General features: G+C 38.8%; 1 protein-coding gene across 1 annotated transcript in view; it reads right to left on the reverse strand.

Moving 5' to 3' along the window:
• Nucleotides 1-18,373, reverse strand: part of TET1 (tet methylcytosine dioxygenase 1) — a 139,316-nt gene that overhangs the window by 92,288 nt on the left and 28,655 nt on the right. The window contains 1 exon segment of the mRNA XM_055325620.1: nt 6,525-6,578. Within this exon segment, the coding sequence (XP_055181595.1) occupies nt 6,525-6,578 (54 nt within the window).

The following is an 18,373-nucleotide window of genomic DNA, read 5'->3' on the forward strand; positions in this document are numbered from 1 at the left end:
ATAAAAAAGTTCTGGGCACCTAGCTGGCTTAGTCTGTTAAGCATCTGCCTTTGGCTCAGGTCATGATCTCAGGGTCCTGGGATGGAACCTTATGTCAGGCTCCTTGTTCAGCCTGCTTCTCCCTCTCCCTCTGCCCCTGCCACTGCCCCTGCTTGTGCTCTCTCTCTCTCAAATAAATAAATAAAATCTTAAAAAATTTAAAACAAAATCGAAAAGTTCCTATAAGTTTAGTTTAACATTTGGTTCCTTAGAATCATGAAAAGAACATGTGCTTCAATCAAATTCATGTGACATCAGCAAATTTTAATCATAGATGATAAAACTATAGCATCTCTTCTCTTAAAATTTGTCACATGCAGAGACTCCTGCTTTTATTTCAAAAAAGATTCAAAGAGTTAGTATTTAAAAAATAAATCATCAGAACAGTTTTTTAAAAATTCTATAATCTTCATTCTATTTCATTGGCCACTGTGCCAGAAAATTTTGTCATCAGATCTTTGAAACAATGGTTTTAATAACATATTTTAGACACTGAAAGACATTCCATTATTATTCCAATTTTACTATATGTGCTGCCGAAGTGAGCACAAGACATTCCATTATTAAATTAATTAAACTTGAAAATGAATTAAGATACCAGTAAGGTTTCAACAAAAATTTATTAACATTTCTTATTTAGCTCTTTTTATCTGCTCTTAGGGATACATTCTAGTCCAACACTATGAACACACAAACACAGTATCAAATGATCATTAAGTATTCAAGACAAAAGGTATATATTCTTAGCTAGGAAGAATTCAACAGATTTTTTTTTTTTTTTTTTTTTTTTTGGGTAGCTTGAATGAAAGTTTCCTCACGCCCATTCACCCCACTTGGCTTCTATTCACTGATACTCTGGGATCATTCCTAGAAATTGCAGAATGAACATGGGTCTTGAGTCACTGAAAATGTACGTGCTCCAATAATAAATGAATGATTTTTGACTGTGCGAGCTGGCTTAGTGAGAACCTAGCCCTGAAATCAGTCTGATCATCTTTGGGCAAAAGGAGATATTACAATTTCTGGGTATGCAAACCAGAAGCTCCATGTGTGCCTTTGATCATGTGAATAAACACTGATGGATGAACACAGATCTTTGACAATTTTTGCCAGTTTATGACATAATGAGGAAAATAAGGACCATGTGTTGAACCATAAAACTAAATAATTAAATTTATATGACCTTCGGGTATTCTGAGATTATCTTCTTTGAATTTATTTGTTTGTTTGTCTGTTTTTTAAAGTTGGTATTGCGGGGCACCTGGGAGGCTCAGTCACTTAAGCAGTTGCCTTTGGCTCAGGTCATGATCCCAGGGTCCTGGTGAGCCCCGCATCAGGCTCCCTGCTAGATAGGCAGCCTGCTTCTCCCTCTCCACTACCACTTGGCTCTCTCACATGCTCTTTCTCCCTCTCAAATAAATAAATAAATAAATTATTGGGGGGGCGGGAAGGCGCTGTTATTGCTTTCTAGGTACTCTCACTACCCACTCTGAATTTTTTCCCCACTAGTCGGTTATACTCAGAAGTCTGGGATTCACTGCATGTGACCATGAAACACTATAAAAATGGTATGCTTCTTTTCCTGAACAATGATCAAGCTCTGTATTTGATCTAGCGCTGAAATTTGCAACATGTTACTATGAATGATGGAATGTTACATTATACCCAGAGTTAAAAGTTTATCCCTTTACCAATGTTTTTCTTTTCTTAACTGAAACAAAGTTGTAGATAAATGTGCAGAGAAAAATGTTTAGTAACTCTGTTTAATCTTCCACTTCTTGCTTAATGGGTTTTAAAAATAAACAAGGTAACTCAATTGTATCTAATTTGGTAGTTTTTAGTCAGAGCTACTACATGTAACAATTTTTTAAAATTTTAAATTGTAACATATACAAAGGAACAGCTCTCAAAGATATGAAGTAAATTTCCCCAGCTTGGCACTTTTTTGTTTCCTTCAAAGAATATACAGCAATTTGTAATTTATTCATTTGTCTTTTAATTGTTTTGCCTATCATTCCTAAGCAAGTTAATCTCAATGAGGGCAGAAATCATTTTGGTCTTGTATACCATATAGTTCCAACATTTAGTATATGCTAAAGAATATATATTTATTGAATGTAAATGATTGTTGTTCAGGAAACTGAGCTTACTGAGCATTTACTATGTGCCAGGCAATGATGGTACTAAATATTCTGAATGTCACCTATGTCATGCAAATCAAGATCATGTATAAATATGATTTATTTATGATTTAATTCTCCTTTTAAAACATATTTCAAAAAACCATGTAAGTATGCAAGTGTCTTCTGTCCTGGTGAGATATATGTCTTATGTCCCCCATCAGGCCCCAGTACCACTTGTTCTTCTCCTTTATCAGCATCATCAAGGAAGGAAGGAAACAGTGAAGAGCAGGGTTGCCAGTGCAGAAGCTAGCAGGAAGATCACTTAGCTTTCATTTTTTCTTTTCTAAATCATCTGTAGACCATTTCCTGCTTTAATATCCACTGACATTCTTTATATTTATTCATTCAGTTCTTCCAAACACTACTTTGATGATATTTTATAACCAAATAGCTAGAAAATATCCTTTACTGGCCTAGAAAGAGTGTCTCTAATTACAGAATGTATAAATATGGTCCCTGCTCAGGGATACCCACACTTTTTATTTTGAAATGATTTTAGATTTACAACTAATTTCCAAATATAGTATAGGGTTTCTCAAACACACTTCACCCAGCCTTGCATGATGTTATCTTCTTATAATAATGATTCTGATACTATTTTTAACCCCACCATCCCATCCCTGTGGTCACTAGTGATGCTGAATATGTTCTATTTGGGGACGCCTCGGTGGCTCAGTGGTTGAGTGGTTGACGCCTTTGGCTCAGATGGTGATCCTGGAGTCCCAAGATCAAGTCCCGCATCGGGCTCCCCATGGGGAGCCTACTTCTCTCTCTGCCTGTGTCTCTGCCTCTTTCTGTGTGTCTCTCGTGAATAAATAAATAAAATCTTAAAAAAAGAGAGAGAGAGAATATGTTCTGTCTGGCCCTCTAGGTCTACACTCTATCTTCCATACTCTCTTGCATGCCATAGGAGGCAGACTGGCCCCTTTTGGCTTCTGATTGGATCCACCAATGAAAGCAGCAGAAAATTGGAGAGCAGGGTATTTATTTCCATCCCCAGTTCCCTAAAACTTTGTCTCTGCAGAAACATCCTGTTACCAAAGGCCATAACAAAAGCCCCTACTCTGTCTCTTCAACTACAACTATTCTTTCTCTCTGGGTTCCTGCTCCCACTCCCTGGCCCCTTCAGGCCTAGGACTGGTGAGAAATCTCTGCTGTCACTAGTCCTGGGATGCTTTGCCATCCCTAGTTTTTCCCTTAACCCTGCCCATAGCTTTTAAACCATTCCTTTATTAAATTCCCCTCAATGTCCCCAAATGACCATTAATCTGATTTTTCCCAAGACAATGATTGATGACCTACCCAAAGTGGTATTACCTTAAAATCAACATTCCCTTAAGGGAATATATCCTCTTACCCTGACACACCAAGTAGAGAGTATTTACATAAAACTTTCTACCACAATGAGTTCCAAATCATACCATTCACAAGTCCAATTTTATGAATCAATGTCTGGAATTATTTCACACCTTTACCTTACTCAAGGGTCACGGAAACAATTACAGCACAGCTAATAAGGTGCCATGTATATATAAAATAACTCTAGTAATAATCAATAGCACTTGAACAGGAACCTGGTCCTCCAGAACCAGTAGGGACAGGAATTTATGCTGAGCCCACTCCCCAGCCCCCATCATTTGACTCCCATTTGGCCATTTGAGTGCTTTGGACAAAAACTGTCATTTCAGCTGGAGGGGAATTCTCTCTCTTATCAGGGATTTGAGGTCACTATCTGCAGTTTTAAATCTTGAACTACAATAAAATGCATATAGGTTCTTGGTATAGATAATAAATTGCTTAAAATGAAAGGTATGAGACATACCAAGCAATTTCAGCCCCACAACTGGATTCAGTATTTAGTTAGCAGGTTCAGAGTAAGATGGGACAAGCTTCAATTCTGCACCCAATTTCCCTAATCAGACTCTTCACCTGTCCTACTACTTCTTCACAGATGATGAAGATGAAAATCTTTAATCAGGATACCTACAGCATCCACCCTGACAAAGAACAAGGGACCCAGGAGATCTGAAGATCTAGGAGGCTAGAGCCAAAGGAAGCAGCAAAATTTCTGGCATAATGCAAAATGCAAAGGGAGAATTATGAAAGGAGACCACATTTTAACCTATAGACTCCCATTTCTGCTCCCCCAGGTACCAGCCAGCTGACCGCTAAGTCCTCATCCATGAAACCTTAAACCGAAAGTTGTACTCTTCCCCCTGCCCTCCCTTCCCAAATATGGATTTCGTTTTCTTAACATCTCTTTCAGGGTTGTACAATATTCCATATTATATTTTACACCTATCAAACTTAAATCTGAAAAGTATTTTAGCATTTCTACTGTGGAGAACAAAATACATTATAGCCAATAAAAAATTAAACATTTTAAAATGCCAACATCAGGGGGAAAATTATTATTTTTTCCTTTTAGGGCATTTCCCTACTCTTGTACAACAATTGATAACTATAGAGAAAGGTGAGCAACAATTCAATTCTGCTTGCTGTGGCACATGAAATTCAGCCACCCACAGACACTTATTTTAAAATAAGTCAGAGTCCATTGCCATAATTCAAAAAAGCAACACACGGTATATTTACTTCTGAAATTTATTTCAGGTGACAGGACACCCACAGACTAACAAAATAAACATAGAATTAAATAGTATTCCCAAAGCCCAGTTCTACTTCCTAGCAAAGGCAGATGATGATTTAGCTACCAAATTTATTCTATATTAATGTGTCCATGCAATTGACCTCTTTCTCCTATGCCCCCACCCCACCCCCTGGCAAATTTGAGAGCCATATTAACAGTAGCACTAAAATGATTTCTTATTTGAAAATCTGAAGACAAAACACCTTGAGATGGATACACCCAACACAGAAAGTATTAAGAATAGGTTAAGAATTATAAAGCAGGGCTTTTTAATGATACAATTCTATAGTTGGAGAAGGGGAAGGAAGTAAAAGGGGGTGGGTGGGTCAATATTTTGCAGAAGCAAAATAGGAGGGGTTAATTTACCTTGAAAACAACCATTATTCTATTTGTCCAGGCCCAATGAGAATTTGTGCCAAGCAATTTCATTCATTTCACAGTGCCTAGAACATTGATGACTGTGTGGTAAATATTAAACAAATACTTGTTGGTTGATTAAAGTGTACATGGCAACGCCGTGTACACACAGGAAACAGAAACTCAAGGTGGTCAGACAAATTTGAAAGCAATGCAAGGTTTGGTTCTCCATGTCAATAACATTTTCAAGGTACACAACTGGGGAAGCAAATGAGATAAAAAATTTCCCACATCCATAGCTCAACATGTTGTTCCTCTTTGAGTGCTAAAACTTTATTTGCAAAAGAAAAGCTAAGGTTAGGTTAAAATAATATTAATTATTATATATATATATATGATATCATTTTAAAGACCAGTACATTTTATTGCTTAATATGTCTTTTTTTAATTAAAAAGGTTACTTGCTAGGTTGCTTACATTTATAGTAGCAATAGGCCACTTGAAATGTTTAACACATAAGCACTCATTTGCTAAACTAAAGCTAGCCTTGAACTTTTAGTGGTGCCATATGCTTTTAAATTAACCCTTCTAAATACTGTACAAAGCTCATAACCCAGACTGTTAGCTTAGAACCAAATTAGGTTACTACTAAATATTCATTAGGCAAACGACTGAAAATAAAGAAAACATGCATATTCCTACAGCTCTCTGAATGCCAAAATTAAAAATGATACAATGAGAATTTGGGATTAAGCAATGATAATTTGGCTGAGCTCAATGTCTTACATATTTCAAATTGAACTAAAACCTCTAAGGACCTTTTCCTTTGGAAAGCAAAACCACACATTTTAAAATAGTATCTAATGCAAGGTCTATTAAAATCACAATGGATCATAGCTGTCAACTTCAAATAGTGTCTCTCTCCTTAAGAGCATAAGTTTACACACTGGTGCAACACCACAAAGGCAGATGCTACAAAGGGATCTACCAAGAAAACAAATTTTATTCACAACGTTTTGCATATAAACTTTTCCTTCTGCAGACTTGTGTAGAGTTGAAAATAAAGGATGCTAATATGCACATCATGCAGCACATCAAAAAAAAAAAGAGAGAGAGAGAGAGAGAGAGAGGGAGAGAGAGAAAAAAAAACACTTCAGTTGAGTGAAAATTCATTTATCTACTGAAAATCCGGGAGAATTCACATCCACTGTACTCCAAATTTACTCCTAAGTGACAGAAAAATACTCTATGAAATGGCAAAAAAATTAAATATGATTTAATCAATAGCTGATTACCTTTAAAACTTTGGGCTTCTTTTCCCTCTGGGGCCTCTTGTTTTCTTTTATAACCTAAAAAAAATCAGATTGCAAAATGAGCCTCCGTTTAAGAAAAAAAAAATTAGCTCCCACCTCCCCCCAAAAAATTTTTTTTGGCTATTTCTCTATAAAACTCTTTAGACCATTTAAAATTATCAACATGTTTGCTAGGCAGAACCTAAAGAGCTCATGTAAAATGTACACTTTAAAAGTCACTGAAAAAAAGCGTTGCATAAAGATGAAGTAGGGAAATACCCTTTTTTCCCCTTAAAGACTGTCTTAATTAGCCTCTGCATTCTTCACAGCGAAGCCCACGAGGTAGCCATCTTGCTTGCTTCTGCAGAGGAAGCCTCTACAGTGGAACAGTTCTGCAAACTGCTTTTTGGTATTATTATCATGGTGTTTAAAGGCAGCCCTGGCCTGCCAGCACTGTAGACGTGCTGGGCATGCCTTTTGCAAAAACAGCCCCACAAAGAGTGCAGCCAATGGCAATGCAGAGCTTAGCAACTCCAAAGTGATCTTCTCTGCTAGCCTTCCTAGACAAAGGATCTCCTGTGCGGCTCCGCTCTCACCACAGGACACAGGCAGCCACAAGCTGCGACATGGAGTGCGCTGCAGAGGATCTGGTCGCGCCGAAATCACAGGAGGCTTCAGCAAAAACAATGCACACAAATCCCCCAGGTCTCCGCCATCGGATCGATGGCGGAGGCTCCCTGATTAGTAACCTCTTGGCGGCTCCGAGGGCAGGTCTGCGCGGGGGGAGGGGTGCGCGGCTCTGCCTCCAACGTACAGGAGATATAACCGAGCCGAGGGGGGCATTTGGGCTTGCTGAAACTCTGGAAGGTATTGTGCATTTTTACTTTATAAGGCAAGGCTAAATATTGGCGATATTTAAGGCAGGGAGGTTATGTGAGGACAGTGTAGGCTCAGCTGTTGGGCTGCGTGTCTCATTCCCCGGGAACCACACCTCTTTGCAGCAGGCGCTTTGCCCAGAAACACAGCAATTTGATTTCTGTCAATAAATGTCCAATGACAAAGGCGGATTAAAAAACACTAATGAAGCCACTTAAAAGGAAAAGGACAGGATGAGGACAAGGAGAGGGGGAGGAGTTTTCAAAATACACTTGCCACTCTTGAGTGGCTGCAGAGGAAAAGATTTCTCTCTCTTGCTCTGGACATTTCTGGTGACCTTCATTTCCTGAAGAAATCCCTCGGGTCCAGAAGGTGGGTTCACACCTTTCAGACAAAAAGGGGCACCTTTATGGGCTTCTCTGTCTCCCAAGATCATCAACTGTCTCAGAGCATCTTTCTGTGGAGCTGCCAAACAGGTCCCCAGGCGGAGCCAGTCTGCCTACCCGGCTGATGGTCAGACGGAACCACCCACTTCCCGGGAATGGGAGCTGAGCCAGAGGTGGCACAAGCAGCTACCCACACTCAGGCACCTGGGCTGCCACCGCGCTCAGCGGGTGGTAGGCACTGGGAGAGCGGGGCACCACAGTTGGAATTTGCCAGACCCTGAGAATGCCAGAGCCAGAGAGTTAAGCTCTCTCCCTGGCCTGGCAACAGTGACAGTAGAGAAGGAACCAGGACAGCTGCTGTGAGCTGGCAGGTCTCAAGGTCACTGCCAAAATGTAGTGCAGAGTCCGGTCACAGTCCCATCACAGCCACCTTGACAGCTGCACAGATCTTGGGAAGAGAGCCTCAGCTCCATCCTCACAGGGCCAAAGTTTCAGCAACACATTTAGGGGATTGGCAGGAGGGCCTCCCTGGCTGCTCAGCCAAAGATGGGTTTTCCACTTGCAGTTGGATTCAGAACAGATTCCCACAACCAGAAATCAGGAACAGAGTGAGGGCCGGAAGGCCTGTGTTTCATCACCCGGGATTCCTAGGCTTTCGGTTGGCCACAAAAGCACGCCTTACTTGTTGGAATGGTAAGTCCAACATGCCCTGTTTTCCCACGTTCAACTACCTCTCCCTCACCTACCCAGCCTCAAAATTTTTAACACATGTAAAAAGCAAGCCTCCTTGTAGCAAAATCAGTGGATTCTGACTTAAACACATCCATCAGGGCAACCTCAAGCACACTGAGCCCACACTGAGAAGCTCTCCCTGGTGAATGAAGCAAAACCATGAAAGAGGTGGAAAAACAGGACCAAATGATACAGCAAGATTTGAAAATGGCCCTGTACTTCTTTTTCTTTTAAGTGTATGTGTGTGTGCATGCATGAGATAAAATAAACATAATATAAAATCTGCCACTTTAACCATTTTTTAAAAAGATTTTGTTTATTTGAGAGAGAGTACAAGCAGGAGGAGCAGAGAGAGAGGGAGAAGTAGACTCCCTGCTGAGCAGGGATTTCCCCATGTGGGGCCTGATCCCAGGAGGTGAGCCCAAGGCAGATGTTTAATGGACTGAGCCACCCAGGTGCCCCTATTTTAACCATTTTTAAGTGTATAGGTTAATAGCATTAAGTATGTTCACAATATTGTGAAATGATTCTCACTCTCCATTTTCAGCACCTTTTCATTATCCCAGATACTCTGTATTCATTCAACAATAAGTTCTCATTTGCCTTCTCTCAGTCCTTGCTACTTTTTATTTTACTTTTGGGGTCTATAAATTCACCTATTCTAATATCTCATATAAGTAGTATCGCATGATGTGTGTCCTTCGGTGTCTGGCTTATTTCACTTTGCATAATGTTTTCAAGGTTCATCAACAATGTAAGATGTATCAGAATATCATTCCATTTTAAAACTCAATAGTGGGACACATGGGGGTGGCTCAGCAGTTCAGAGTCTGCCTTTGGCTCAGGCCGTGATCCTGGAATCCCAGGATCAAGTCCCACATTGGTCTCCCTGCGTGGAGCCTGCTTCTCCCTCTGCCTGTGTCTCTGCCTCTCTGTCTTTCATGAATGGACAGACATAATCTTTAAATAAATAAATAAATAAATAAATAAATAAATAAATAAATAAATAAATAATAGATAGATAAATAGATAAATAGATAAAATAAGACAATAGTATTTCACTGTGTATAAACAACAAATTTGTTTATCTATTCTTCTGTTGATGTACATTTGGGTTGTTCCCACCTTCTATTTTGAGTAATACTGGTGTGAACATGGGTACGAGTATGTGAGTCCCTGCTTTCAATTCTTTTTGATATATATCTAGAAAAAGAACTGCTGTATCATATGATAATTCTGTTTAAATATTTAAAGAATCACTAAACTTTCTACAGTGGCTATATCATTTTCCACTCTTGTCATCAGTGCACACAAGGGTAGCCCTACATTTCTTGCATTTCAATTACACGTTATACTTCTCCCCCTTGAATACCTGAATATAATTTTTAAAAGGCATCAACATATTCCCCAGCTCGATCATTCAATATTTAGTAAGGTGGGTCAGGATATATAATTATATATTTAAAATCCATCTATTACCTGTGTGATCCATGTTTGTCTCAATAAAATAAAATAAAATAAAATAAAATAAAATAAAATAAAATAAAATAAAATAAAATAAAATAAAATAAAATCAAGCTCAGACTGTTAGGTGTACTGAGTATCCAAGTCAGTGAGAAGTCCACTTTTAAAGCCCCATTGACAGGCATTTTCACTGCATGGGATACTCATGAAGCCATACAACGCTGCACTTGGCAAACTAGCAAATATTGCAGGTCTGTGTGCATTGTTCTGTAAAATGAATTAATAAATAAAGCCACAGCTCTTCTCAGCTAAATATGAGGGTTAATTCAAGTGACCAGAGCTAACATTAGCTCAAAATATCCAACTGATACTACACCATGAAGATCTGCACTTGTTCGGACACAGAATAGATTGGTAACCTATATTCGTTATGACCATCTGCTCTAAATCCTATACTTAGCGATTTGATGGTCTCTCAGCTCAGGACTTAGGTGATGGTGAGCTCTGATGGAGAAAATAACCAGACATTACTAGCAGAGAAATTGGAGGGCTGGAAAGCCATTCCCATTCTCTTATTATTTAGGGCAAAATGCATAGAACTAGATTCAGTTGGAAGAATGGCAGATCAGAAACTATGAAACTCTGTGCCATAGTCCGACTTATTCAGAACTTGTTTTTGTCTCTTAAATCTATTTGTTCTTCTCACAAGGAATTATGATTATGAAGTTGCATAAGATGTATTTAATTTTGTAATAGTTCTAGATTATTAGGTTCTTGCAAATATTACAAAATGAGATCTCTTTTCTCTTGAAAATCGCATGATTATAGAACTAAAAAAAGAACATCAGAGAAAATTGAGCCTAACTACATTATTTCATAGGTAAACTAAGGCTTAAAGAGATAGAATTACTTAATTTACCTTATACAGCAAGTTAAAACTGGACTTGAGGAGAGGTATAACCAACCATCTACACTGCTTTCTCTATAACTCCTAATAACCTTTAAGGTTGAAAGGTCTTCAAAACCACACACTTCATTTTTAGAAGAGAGGAGAATTGGCTCAGGTTTCTAGAAGACTGGTATTTAAATGAACCTTATGTTAGGTGTGCTTTTAAAAAATAAATTTTGTGCCCTCGGAAATAAGTTTATGAGTAATTTCACATTCTACTCTTTCTAAGCACAAGCCACTCTGCATCCACAAGAAACTAGACCTACAAACACTGCTTACTAGACCTACAAAAACAGGTGTTTTCTTCTAAGGTAATCTCAGAAGTCATCACGATTCCTCAAACTTGACACTTCTCCAGAACAAAATCCTTCCAGTATTAGTCACACTCTCTTCTCCCATGAAATCCTCCTATATTTCTCTTCTCCCCTATTGCTGGGGGGGTGTCATAACTTTTCCTATGACACCTGGGTAAAGACATATTTCAAGTACCATATTTTATAAATTTCCAATCATTAAGAAAAAGATGGCTCGTTTTTTTCACAATTCTAAAGGAGATCTCAAAGTTAGTTTGGTTTTATTTTCTTAGGAGACTACAGAAACTTTAACTTAACAGGAGATTTTCCTGGGTGATTGGGTAAACAATAATGGTCTGGGTCTAGGGGGCCGATCTCCTCAGGCAGCCTTTCCCTGGCTTCCTTCCCCCACTTCCTTCCCTGTGGCTTATCTGCAATAGCCCTTTTTCCTTCTAAGGGGCCAAGTCTACCTAATGACTACCCCATTCCCTCTAGCCGTCCTGCTTACTTCTGGTAAAAATAACTGCTCTTCAATAACAAGAATTAAGGAACAAGTGAGTGATGGGTCTCCAATAGTTGCTGAGTGAGAACTGCTGACAATGAAGTGAACCAGAGTTAATGCCAGCGACTAATGGGGCTGAAATATCACCTCTCAATTTCTCAACAGTTCTCAGTACTACCTTGAAACCAACAAGCCTACTGCATTACAGTCTAGATTCATAATTTGGACAGAGAAATCTGGTAAGAGTAACTATGGGTTTTTGCCAAAACAAACAATTTACAAAGAATGCTGCTATTTAGAAAAATGTCCCCTTCTGTGAATGATATATTGAAGTTTGCTTCTTATTATTTGCCATTCTGTCCTGTGTGTTTTGTAATCAATAATATCCCTCCTTTTTTTTAAAGGAAGTTCTGTGTCTTTGGGCTTCTTCTCCCTGTCATTCCTGCTGCAGAACTGACACCAGATAGCATTGTATCCTCAGTTGTTAGATAATCTAATAGTCTCACTAAGTCTAATAGCAAAATTATAAGCATTTATTGTTTCACTGAGAAGCTCAAATCATTTTTCACCCACACAACTAATTTCTGAGAAAGTTAGATCTAGTTATCCCGTTTAGCCAAATCAAAATTGTTGAACCTTAAAAGACCTCACATCTAAAAACACTGTTCCCACTTAAACCTTTAAACAACTTAATAATAAAAAATCATAATAAAAACGCATACAAAGACTTAAAAAATATTGGAGACGTCAAGGGCAGCTGGGTGGCTCAGTCGGTTAAGGATCTGCCTTTGGCTCAGGTCATATTCTCAGGGTCTTGGGATTGAGACCCACATTGGGCTCCCTGCTCAATGGGGAGTCTGCTTCTCCCTCTCCCCGTGCTAGTGCTCTCTTCTGCTTGCTCAGTTCTTTCAAATAAGTAAATAAAATATTTTTTTAAAATGTTAGGGACTTCCAATATGCAGAAATGGTGCTGGGCCTGCCACTCCTGAACCTATCAACTCAGGAGAGACACAAACGGACAATCATGATGCAGTATAAAATGGAGATGAGCCCAGAATGCTAAGAAAGGCAGAGAAGGCTTCCCAGAGGAAGCGACATGTCCACTGAAACCCAGAGGATAAACAGGAGTTGGTGAAATTTAGAGAAAGGGAAGAAAGGGATGTGTTCTAGATGAAGGTAAGAGCATGTGCAAGGACAGGTAGTATTGTGGCTAAGGAAAAGTCACACTAGAGTATGGTTGTGAAGAGGCAAAGGGGACAATTCATATAAAAGGCTGATCACTGAGCTTGCACATGAAGAGATGGAATCAGCTTTTAATTCCCTACCATTCCAGTTTGAAATGCTGCTTTTTGTGTTCCATTCTTCAAGTTTCCATAATTAGTCCTTTCAAAAGCCAACAAGGATGCTCTTGTTAAATTGATGATTGCAAATATTAGCAACTTTCTCAGGGAAAAAACTAAGGAGAGGCGATTGGTTTATCTTAGTTCTGAAAATCCTGGTTTTTAAGGTAGAAAACACCCTTGGTATAACTAAATCTCCTAATCAAAGAAAAGCATGTTTTGGAAATGAATGTATGTAAAATTTTTGTTAGGATAGATCAGTTATCCAGGAAGGGTTAACTCCTTTAGTATTTGAACTCATTTGCCAGTTTCACACATTCTATAGAGACATAAACTTGTTGCCAGGTAATGTTATTCTTTCAGCTGAGTAGCTGTACCAGACAGATGCTTTTGATATTTGGAGTAAGGGGTACCCTTTGTTCATTCCAGGAATAGAATAGAGAATACCCACTATATTGGAGGCACTTCTTAATACCTTTTAGATCTCTGATTTAAGAGATCTTTTTTCCATGGAGTCTAACTCAGCTAGAGAGAAGAGAGGAAATATATTTTTCAGAACGAATTAAAAAAAAAACTTGCCTGTAATATTGAGTCTGTAATATTTATAATAATAGAATGCCTAAAGTCAGATTTTCTTCCGAAGTCTGATTTTCCTGACAGCCAAATACTTATTCAAAGGGCACAGTATCTCTTATTTAAAATAAAATAAATAGGGGCAGCCTGGGTGGCTCAGCGGTTTAGCGCCGCCTTCAGCCCAGGGTGTGATCCTGGAGACGGGGGATCGAGTCCCATGTCGGGCTCCCCGCATGGAACCTGCTTCTCCCTCTGCCTGTGTCTCTGCCTCTCTCTCTCTCTGTGTCTCTCGTGAATAAATAAATAAAATCTTTAAAAATAAATAATAAAATAAAAATAAATAGTCCTCAAGTTTCATAGTAGAGACAGTTCTACCTTGCTACCATTTCTGTGTTTGAAGGGGATCTTTTAAAACTTTTGTAAAGTGGGGATCCTTGGGTGGCGCAGTGGTTTGGCGCCTGCCTTTGGCCCAGGGCGCGATCCTGGAGACCCGGGATCGAATCCCACGTCGAGCTCCCGGTGCATGGAGCCTGCTTATCCCTCTGCCTGTGTCTCTGCCTCTCTCTCTCTCTCTGTGACTATCATAAATTAAAAAAAAAAAAAAAAAAAACTTTTGTAAAGCCCTTTAGAAATACCTTGTGAAGTCAGGAGGATATACTTGCCATAACAAAAAACCAAAAAGATTATTTTCATCACAGCTCACCTTAGAAATTAACAGGTATAGGAGCACCTGAGTGGCGGAGTCTCTTGAGTGACCAACTCTTGATTTTGCTCAGGTTATGATCTTCAGGTACTGAGATTGGCCCCCTGCCTGGCTCTGTACTCCGCAGGGAGTCTGCTTAAAATTCTGTTCCTCTCCCTCTGCCCTTCCCCATCCTCCACTTCCCCATGCACTCTCTCTCAAATAAATAAAATTTTTAAAGAGAGAGAGAGAGAGAGAGAGAGAGACACACCTGGGTAGCTCAGTGGTTGGGCCTCTGTCTTTGGCTCAGGTTGTGATCACAGGGTCCTGGGATTGAGTCTTGAATCAGGCTCCTTGCAGGAAGCTGCTTCTCCCTCTGCCTATGTCTCTGCCTCTCTCTGTATCTCTCATGAAAAAATAAAATCTTAAGAAGAAAGAAAGAAAGAAAGAAAGAAAGAAAGAAAGAAAGAAAGAAAGAAAGAAAGAAATCAACAGGTATAGAGCTCAAGATTATAATTGTGCTAACTGCAGATTTAAGTAAAAAACTTGCCTATCTTTATTAGGAATGTTTTAGCATAAACATTATAATGGAGTTTTCATAGATACACTCTTTAAGGATTTTATTTAGTTAGTTTCAAAGATTTTTCTTCAGGATTTTATTTATTTATTTATTTAAGATAGAGAGAGAAAGAGCACACAAGCAAGGAGGAGGGCAGAGGGAGAAGCAGACTCCCTGCTGATCAGGAAGCCTGACATGGGGCTCCATCCCAGGACTCTGGAATCACAAGCCAACCCTGAGCTGAAGGCAGATACTTAACCAACTGAGCCACCCAGGTACCCGTAAAGACTTTATTTTAAGTAATCTCTACAGTCAATGTGGGACTCAGACTCACAATCCCAAGATCAAGAGTGGAATGTTTTAGGGGCACCTGGATAGCTCAGTCAGTTAAGCATCTACCTTCGGCTCAGGTTGTGATCCCAGGGTCCTGGGATTAAGTCCCACATCGGGCTGAGCAGGAAGCCTGCTTCTCCTTCTCCCTCTGCTGCTTGCTTTCTGTCAAATAAATAAATAAAATCTTACCCAAAAAAAGAAAAAAGAAAGAAAGAAAGAAAGAAAGAAAGAAAGAAAGAAAGAAAGAAAGAAAGAAATGTTCTAACGACTGAGCTAGCCAGGCACCCCCACAGATATTCACTCTTAATACCTAGTTAAGAAAATGCAATTTTGGGGACGCCTAGGTGGCTCAGTGGTTGAGCATCTGCCTTTGGTTCAGGTCGTGATCCAGGGATCCGGGATCAAGTCCCACATCGGGCTCCCTGCAAGGAGCCTGCTTCTCCCTCTGCCTATGTCTCTCCCTCTCTCTCTGTGTCTCTCATAAATAAAAGCTCTTTAGAAGAATGCAATTTGCCCCCAAAAAATGTTTGATTTCCCTCACTTCCAAATATTTATTCAACAAGCACATTAGTTCTTGTTTGAAATAAACGATTCTTCTTTTCTTTTAAAGATTTATTTATTTCAGAGAGCATGCATGCATGCAAGAAATAGGAAAGAACAGAGGGAGAGGGAGAAGGAATCTCAAGCTGATGCTGAGCCTGGAGCATCTCAATGAGGGGCTCAGTCTCAGGACCCTGAGACCATGACCTGAGCCAAAATCAAGAGTTGATGCTCAACTAACTGAGCCACCTAAGCACCTCTGATTCTTAATGTTTTACTATCATTTATAAACTGTGAATTTCCCATAACATTGGTTCTTTAAATCACATTATTTGAGATAAGTCAAACTGCATTCACAGATGCTGTAATTAAATCTCTAACTTTGTGAACATATACCCGTATTTTATAGAACTACTTCTATTTCATTATAATAAATGATGTGTTAGTGAGTTTCGGTGGGGAGGGGTGAAAGATTGCTATACCCAACAATTCTATTAATCACTAACTATGCATGTAATAAAAAAACAATTACTTTAGATGTTTTGAAAAGAAAGTTTTGGGGTGCCTGGTTGGTTCAGTTGGTGGAGTATGTGACTCTTGATATCAGTGTTGTGAGTTCCAGCCCCACATTGAGTGTAGAGATTACTTAAAAATAAAATCTTAAAAAAAGAAATAGAGAAGAAAATTTTATTTCCTCTTGGCCTGTCCACTTTAAAATATTATACAACATCATATTACTATTTTAAACAAGATCAGTATGTCCCTGCTGGGTCCAAATCCCAATGATGCTATTAGATATGGAACCTTGAACAAGTCAACCTCCCAAAGACTCAGTGAAGGAAAATGCTGACATTAGTGTTAAATGTTAAAATGACTATGAAGAGTACGACATATGGCACTTCGCTTCCAGGTGCATCCACTGCAACAACGGAGAACTGTGGCTGTCACTAGGTAAGAAAACTGTGTACAAAAAACACTAATAAAAAAGATATAGGGGTGCCTGTGTGGCTCAGTCCATTGAGCATCTGCTTTCAGGTCCTGGGATTGAGCCCCACATTGAGGTCCCTGCTCATCAGGGCATCTGCTTCTCCCTCTCCCTCTGCCCCCTGCCTAATCCCCGCCTCTCCCCTTCTCCCTCAAATTAATTAAATTAAATCTTTAAAAAGGTAAAGAAACAACAACTGTTGGCATGGATGTAGAGAAAAAGGAATGCTCACAGACTGCTCGTGGGAATGCAAACTGGTGCAGCCACTGGTAGAATGCAGTATGAAGGTTCCTCAAAAAATTTAAACTAGAACTGCCCTATGATCCAGTAATTCCACTACTGTGTATTTACCCAGAGAATATGAAAACACTAATTTGAAAGGATATATGCATCCCAATGTTTATTGCAGCATTATTTAATAGCCAAGTTATGATAGTAGCCCAAGTATCCATTGATAGATGAATGAATAAAGATATTATTCAGCCATCGAAAGGAATAAAATCTTGCCATTTGTAACAACATGGATGGACCTAGAGAGTATAATGCTAAGTGAAATAAGTCAGTCAGAGAAAGACAAATACTATACGATTTCACTCATATGTGGAATTTAAGAAACAAAGGTAAAAGAAAAAGACAAACCAAAAGAACAGACTCTAACTATTAAGAACAAATAGATGGTCACAGAGGGGAAGTTGTAGGGAGAGAAGGTAAATAGGTGAATGGGATCAAGAGTATATGTATCATGATGAGCACTGAGTAACATATAGAATTGTTGAATCACTATATTGTACACCTGAAAATAATTTAGCACTGTATGTTAGCTATATTGGAATTTTTTAAAAATGTAATGAGCAATTAAAATTCATTTAATCTAAAGACTCAAGATATTCCAGCACACTATTTTGAGGCATTAGAATTAGAATCACTCCCATATAAATCTAGTATTAATAAGATTTCTGCTAGAGTTGGACATTCTAATGCCATAATTTCATCATATCATAATCTTACATTTATTAAGAAGAATATGAAACTTTTGGTTCATTGATAATAGAATTGATAATTTGGATCAACTATCAACTATCCTGATAAAGACAACTAGAAAGGCTACATAAAATATAAAAACATCTGCTTGGAGGCCAAAAAGAGTAAAAAATTACCATTATTGTGTAGAATTACCATACCAAGATTCAGAGGGGAATGAGGTCTAGGGAGAGTAAAAATATTTTAAGTAAAAATATGAAATGGAGGGGATCCCTGTGTAGCTCAGTGGTTTAGTGCCTGCCTTTGGCGCAGATCGTGATCCTGAAGTCCCGGGATCAAGTCCCGCATAGGGCTCCGTGCATGGAGCCTGCTTCTCCCTCTGACTATGTCTCTGCTTTTCTCTCTCTCTCTGTGTATCTCTCATGAATAAATAAATAAAATCTTTATATATATATATATATATATATATCCTCCATATATATATATGGAGGATAAGAGCTAAAAAGATGGTAAAAGAGAAATGTAACCTTGAAAGTAAAATATAGAAGCAGTGGAACTGGCAAACAGAGAGTTTTAAGATTTGATTCGGGTCAAAAAGGAATTATACTTTTGCAAAAAGAACCTGTAAGACTCTCACACAACATTTCTTTCAAAGTT

Source organism: Nyctereutes procyonoides, unplaced genomic scaffold (assembly GCF_905146905.1).
Source record: "Nyctereutes procyonoides isolate TBG_1078 unplaced genomic scaffold, NYPRO_anot_genome, whole genome shotgun sequence".
NCBI classification, from domain to species: Eukaryota; Metazoa; Chordata; class Mammalia; order Carnivora; family Canidae; genus Nyctereutes; species Nyctereutes procyonoides.